At 44.7% G+C, this 6244-nt stretch overlaps 1 protein-coding gene across 15 annotated transcripts in view; it reads right to left on the bottom strand.

Annotated features, from left to right (window-relative positions):
* Positions 1-1636: 1636 nt before the first annotated feature.
* SETD5 (SET domain containing 5) overlaps positions 1637-6244 on the bottom strand; it is an 81960-nt gene continuing 77352 nt past the window's right edge. For all 15 annotated transcript variants that reach the window (XM_019428266.2, XM_053897436.1, XM_053897435.1 and 12 more), the window contains 3 exons: positions 5273-5406; positions 4653-4741; positions 1637-4277 (listed from right to left, as the gene is read on the bottom strand). In XM_019428266.2, coding sequence (XP_019283811.1) covers positions 3672-4277; positions 4653-4741; positions 5273-5406 — 829 coding nt within the window. In that variant the 3' untranslated portion in view covers positions 1637-3671. The remainder of the gene's footprint in view (positions 4278-4652; positions 4742-5272; positions 5407-6244) is intronic.

The following is a 6244-nucleotide window of genomic DNA, read 5'->3' as shown; positions in this document are numbered from 1 at the left end:
ACTTTACCTTATCCTCATTTATTACCATCTTAATGTAAGCCACCATTGTACTGCTGCCTACCTAAATAATTGCTATAAATTCTGAACTGGTTTCTTGTTTTTTATTCATCTCTCCCAAATTCAAAACAATCAGAATAATTTTTAAAAACCAAGCAACAAATCATAAACTAAAATATGTCACTTTATGTCAATATGTCACTATGTCAATCCTGCAATGACTTTCTCACTGTATTTAAAACCCACATTCTTGGGGCGCCTGGGTGGCTGAGTCAGTTGAGTGTCCGACTTCAGCTCAGGCTATGATCTCACAGTCCGTGGGTTCGAGTCCCGCGTTAGGCTCTGTGCTGACAGCTCGGAGCCTGGAACCTGCTTTGGATTCTGTGTCTCCCTCTCTCTCTGCCCCTAACCCACTCACATTGTCTCTTTCTCAAAAATAAACATTAAAAAAATAAAAAATTAAAAAAAAAAAAACAACAACCCACATTCTTTAAACCCAAAGGCTCTTTATCAGGAACCAGCAAATTACATAGCCTATAGGCCAAATCTGACATGCTATATGTTTCTGTGAAAATAATTTTATTGGAGTACACCCAAGCATGGCCTATTGCTGTTTTTATATTGTAACACAGAGTTGAATGATTCTGACAGAAACCACATGCTTTGCAAAGCCTAAATATTTACTATCTGGCCCTTTACAGAAAACACTTTTGCTGACTCTTTATGATCTAATCCCCTATCTTCCTGGATATTTGCTACCCACTATCCCTGTCCTGGTCATTCACTATATCAAGTCTATTCCAGCTCAGAGGCTTTGCACCTGCTGTTCTAATTCCCTTGGAATGATCTCTATTCATATTGACACAGGACTGCCTCCTTAACATCTGAGGTCTCAGCTTAAATGTAAACTCAGAGACCTTTCCATACCAACCAATCTAGAATGGCACCTCAACCTCCTCATTACATATCTGCTATGAAATAACAACGTGGTAATGACTATTTGAAATTACGGACTAGTTTAGTTCTCACCCTGCTCTAGAATAGAAGCTCCATGACTGTATTTGCCTATCCCCATCCCCCATTTAACCAGCATAAACCCACCAACAAAAACAATGCCTGGTATTATTTTTGAATGGGAAAGAAGAGGGCCAATAAATACTTGCTGAATGAATGAGGCCAAGGTCAAGAACTCCAATCTGGCTCAACCCAGTCCACAATGTTTAGCTTTGCTGTTGCTGAATGGCCTTGATGATGGCCTGACTTTAATCATAAAAGGAGGGGCACCTGGGTGTCTTAGTTGGCGAAGCCTCTGACTCTCGATTTTGGCTCAGGTTGGTGGGTTTGAGCCCCGCATAAGGCTCTGAGCTGATGGCATTGAGACTGCTTGGGATTCTCTGTTTCCTTTCTCTGCCCCTACCCTGCTTGTGCTCTCTAAAAAATAAATAAATAAATAAACATTTTTTAAAAAAGGGTGTAGAAGATCAATCCACATTCCTAGTCCATTATGTGCAAAACAACTCCACCAAGAGCACATTCTCCTGAACATGGGTCCATCTTGCCTCTTCAGGTAAGGGTAGCATTAGGAAAACCAGGTAAGGCAAGGTCACAGAATTGGACAAAGAAGTTCTCAACTTGATGATTATTATGGTTAAGAATTTTATTATCAAAATTATTACATCTCTTGTGAAAGTTCAAATGTTACAGCAAGGTGTAAACACTCCACTTGAGAAAGAAGTGATACTTCTTCCCTTCCAAGAGTTCCCCCCCCCCCGCCCCCGCCCCCCCCCAGAGGTCTGGTCTTGACAGCACCCTGCCCACACAGAGTGGCTGGGGTCTCTGCACGTGCCAGGCAGGGTGAGGGCCGCCTGCCCGCTGGCCTCTCCCCTTGGTTAACAGCCAAGGGGAGAATGCAAACCCCAGCCCAAATGGAGAGACATTTACATACGTTTTATATAATATACAAAGAAACCAGCATCCCAGGCAACATGATTTCCACTCCCAACGCTCTCCCAGACTGATGGGTTTGTGGGGGAAACAACAAAAAGAAAAGTATTCTGCTGAGGTCTCAGCATTAAAAAAAAGAAATCTCCCCTCATTTGAGCAAACACCTGATTTCAATTTTGAAAAAGTGAAATTTTGTAACAGTCACACACAAAGAGAGAAGACTGTGCATATGATAGTTGTAAGAGAGGGTAGAAAAGAAGGGGATGCAAGAGGCTGGGGGAAAAAAGGAGGAGAAAACAAACTGGAAGGAAGGAGACTCACAGTATTATCTTGTCCAAAAGAAAAGAAGTAAGGTCCACTGCAGCACCAGGGATTACACCTGTCATATATTTGCTACCCCTACCATGGTTATAACTGAATACAAAATTAGATAAATAAAAACACGCCGGATATTACAGTAAACAAGTGAAAGAAATAAGCTGGCAACCGTATGGAATTTTAAAAAGATTGTGTACCCCACCTGGGCAGGCTCCAGGGCTCCTCCAGGGGTGTACAGCAGGCACAATGCACTGATGGGGAGAAGCCAGTCTGCTCGCGTCTCTCATCCAGAACAGTGTTAGGTGTGTGGGTGGCTTTATAACTCTCTCACCTGGGCCACTCTCAAATAAGCATCCCCCAAAGAAATGTGGGACATGCCCCACACAATCACAGTCCTGTCGGTGCCACTCCACAAACATCTCTTTCCACTCTTACCCTGCAGTCACAAGTGCGTGCTCCCTAATCATGGAGGCGGTCCTACTCGTGGGATCGTCAACTCCTGATTAACAGGGAGTAGAAAAAATAAAATTCAAAGAAGTCCCAAAGCACTTGGGATCCTTACTAATCAAATTTATTGCCAACAGCTGATAAGTAGCAATGCAATTGGCCCATCTCACTTATTCCTCTTTTGTCTACTTACTTTCTGGGTTACTGAGCTGTGAGACAGCTTGGGGAGGGGAGTGGTATGGGAACAGCTGGGGGCTCAGACAATCACCTGCTCCTGAATCGAGTTGACCAGGAGCTCTTCTTCAGAGAGCCAGGCACCCCTCAGCCAGAGCACATTCCAAGCTTTGCTATCCCTGCCTATATTTCTTGGTGATTTTAAGACAAAGGTAGGGAGTATTCTTGGTGGGCACATCTTGGCCAGATACCTGCTTTTGGAATGGTTGTCTGTCACAGGGTGAAAATTTACATACCTACCTTTCTTCTTAAGTGCATAAAAACCCTACTATTACTCAGATGGCTTGGGGCTTAGAGATTGGCTCTTTTCATTTTTTTCCTCTGAAAAGAAAACTTTTTTGGGTGTGTGTGTGTGTGTGTGTGTGTGTGTGTAAAAAGATGTCCCCACTGCACAAGTGACTACAGGCTACAGGCAAGGACGGGAGACAGAGGCTTCAACACGACTCATTGCACTTAGAACCGTTACTAACCGGAACACCATTTGCTTGTCAACAATGTACCCTTAACAGCAGGGAGAAACTTCTTTATAGTCTCTGCTTCAGACAAGATTTACATCTTTCTCCAAGGCCAGAGCCAGTCACGACCACAAGTCTCGTTTCTTGTCGACCAGACCCAGTCCTCTGGCACCTTGTACCCTCTTCCCCAGCAATATGCTCGGCCTAGGTTCCAGAGGCAGCTGGAAGGAAGCAGCTATGGGCTCATTCAGTTCTGTTTGCCCAAATCCAGAAGCCCTAGGAAAGTCCTGTCTGAGTCTTGACTCCTGAGCCTTGCAGTGGCTGGAGTCGGTACTGGTGCACACCCCCACTCCCACGGTGTGGGTAGTGCTGTGAATTGGAAACCGCAGATACCCTGGAGGCCTGGTAGGCAGCGGACTGCCCACTGGGCAGACTGATAGTCCGTAAGTCTGATGGCAATGACGACCTAGAGTTCTGAGGGAAGGAGGTGGAACTCAGAGTTCCTGTGCTGGACTGGGAGACCGAGTCTGAGGTCGGCGAGTCTGAGGGGCCCTGTGGGGTAGGGCTAGCAGCACTAGAAGGGCAGCTCCTCCTTGGAAGAGTGCTGCCAGTGCTGTTTCCAGAATGTGGCTGGCTGCTATAATACCCTGGTGTCCCCGTAAATGGGGCCAACGAGTCTGTGGATACAGGGTGGGCGGGGCTGGAATAGGACGTAGAAGAGAGGGAGGATTCTGAAGAACCGTGAGAGGGGGGGTTTCCAGGTCTCAGTGCAGTAGTTCGATAACTGTATCCTGGAGATTGGGTGGGATGTCCTCTAAAGGGGGAGGAACTCTGCTGAAGGAGGCTTTGTGATTCTGTCCGTGGACTATCACACTGCAGGAGCTAGAAAGAGTCGGGAGGAAAAGCATAAGGAGGTGAAAAAGTCCCTATTTAAGCCATTCAGGCTTGTGAATATTTAAAATACCCTACTTTTTCTTCTTCTTCTTCTTCTACTTCTCCTTCTTCATCTTCTTCATCTTCTTAACCATTTGTTCTTTTTAGGATACCAAAGACAGTAAAATGGCTGCCTCTGATCACTTTATTTATTTTTCTGGCATGATTTATTACCTGAAGGTGAGCAGATGATGACTTATTTCCAAGGCTGCTGAAACTATATGCAAAGACGGCATCTCAACTGCAAAGGATGGCCAGGATCACAAAATATTTGGAACCCAGAACACACTCCTATGCCCAGAGATGAGCAATTTCTCGTCTCACCTGGTAGCTGTATCTGGAAGGGCTGTAAACGGCTGCTCCTTTAGAGAGTGCTGAGCTCAGTGTCTCTGGGCCTTCTCCATCTGCAGGGTCTGGAAGATAATACAAAATCAACTTGGGTTCCTAGAATAAGTGAGAAATAGTCATTGTTCATTCAAATCACCAATGTCATCACCAACCCATGCTGCTTTCTTTCTGACAAATCAGGTGAGTGCATCAGGCCAGAAGGGCAAAAGAAGTGGTTAATTATGGGCTATGTTTTAAATGTCTGATCGGATTCCTGCCTCCTTTCTCTTCATCCTTCATCACAGTGGATTTTCAGGCCTTTGGAGAGAAGAGTTACAGAAAGGTATCCCTTGGGAAAAAATACGGCAGAAACAGAAAGACAGAGAGAGAGAGAGAGAGAGAGAGTCTAGAGAGAGTAAGAGTGCACATGCAGTGCTAGATCTTAATAATACTACAGCCCAGAAGAATAGAATCAAGACTGACCTGGCACCTTCCATACAGTGGAGCCCAACTGTGTAAGAAACAGACTCACCTCATCCCAGCATTTGGTGAGAACTGTGTAGAACCTGTCTCACGTGTCCCTAAACTTGGCTGGCAGCAGAAGGCCATGGGCTCACCTGAGTCTTTCTCTGTGATGTTACTCTCCCATGTGGGAGAAGGCTCTCCTTTTTGGGCCACCCTCACACTGCTTCGGAGGACCTTGGGGATGCTCCCTCCTTCTCGGAGTCGTTCCACTGACGTGGGAACCATCCTGTGAAGGAAACCGGGTGCAAGTTAGTGCCACAGAACTTCAGAGTCAAGAGTATGGAACAAATGAAGCTCTCATAAAGGCTGTCTAATGCCTCTTAGATATTATTTTCTTCAGGACCAATTTAAAACAAGGTGTTTTTCTGTCTTATACTATGGAAAAAGTGGATTTAAAGATGTCTGCTTCTTTTAACCGCCATTTTGAAATGCTAAATTTTTTCTGTGAAGTCATGACCGGCACATAGTTTAATAAGTGCTCCATAGATTTTTAAACATTACTCATTTGAGCCAGGTCTCTTCTTTCCCAGACTTCCATGCTTCAGTTCAAGATCCCTGAGAACAGCCTCATTCTCTATTCTAGGTACATGCTGTTTATTCTTCACTTACTTATAGTGTTACTTATCTATTTGTGGTCTCCCCTAAACCAGACTAGTCCTTTCAGAATAGGTCTGATCTTTATGTATATGCGGGCTGGGTGCAACTGAGACTTGTGTTGTTAATTTAAGTGGAACTGAGCTGAACTCCTGACTTACCTTTCATATGAAATGAAAAAATACAAGAGGCAGTGTTAGTGCCCAGCAAATAAAATTAACTCATCTGTGTCCACAACTATATGCCGTCCAAAGTGTCATTCTGCAGGTTCAGTGGCAATTCTTTTCTTCTGTAAAGCTGAGGGGGATGGGGCTGGGGGTGGGGATGGGGTTGTGGCTGATACTATTAAATCAGCTGAAACAGCACAGATGGCACTGCTGGCCGCCTTTCTCAGATAAGTGTTCCCATATATTTTAGGTAAAACTGGGAATAACTCTGGATGTATACTTCCTTCTTGAATTTAATTATTT

This window comes from Panthera pardus, unplaced genomic scaffold (genome assembly GCF_024362965.1).
Source record: "Panthera pardus isolate Hobbes unplaced genomic scaffold, ASM2436296v1 HiC_scaffold_8, whole genome shotgun sequence".
Classification (NCBI taxonomy): Eukaryota; Metazoa; Chordata; class Mammalia; order Carnivora; family Felidae; genus Panthera; species Panthera pardus.
The sequence above is the reverse complement of the archived record's forward strand: the minus strand, read 5'-3'. Positions and strand labels throughout refer to the sequence as shown.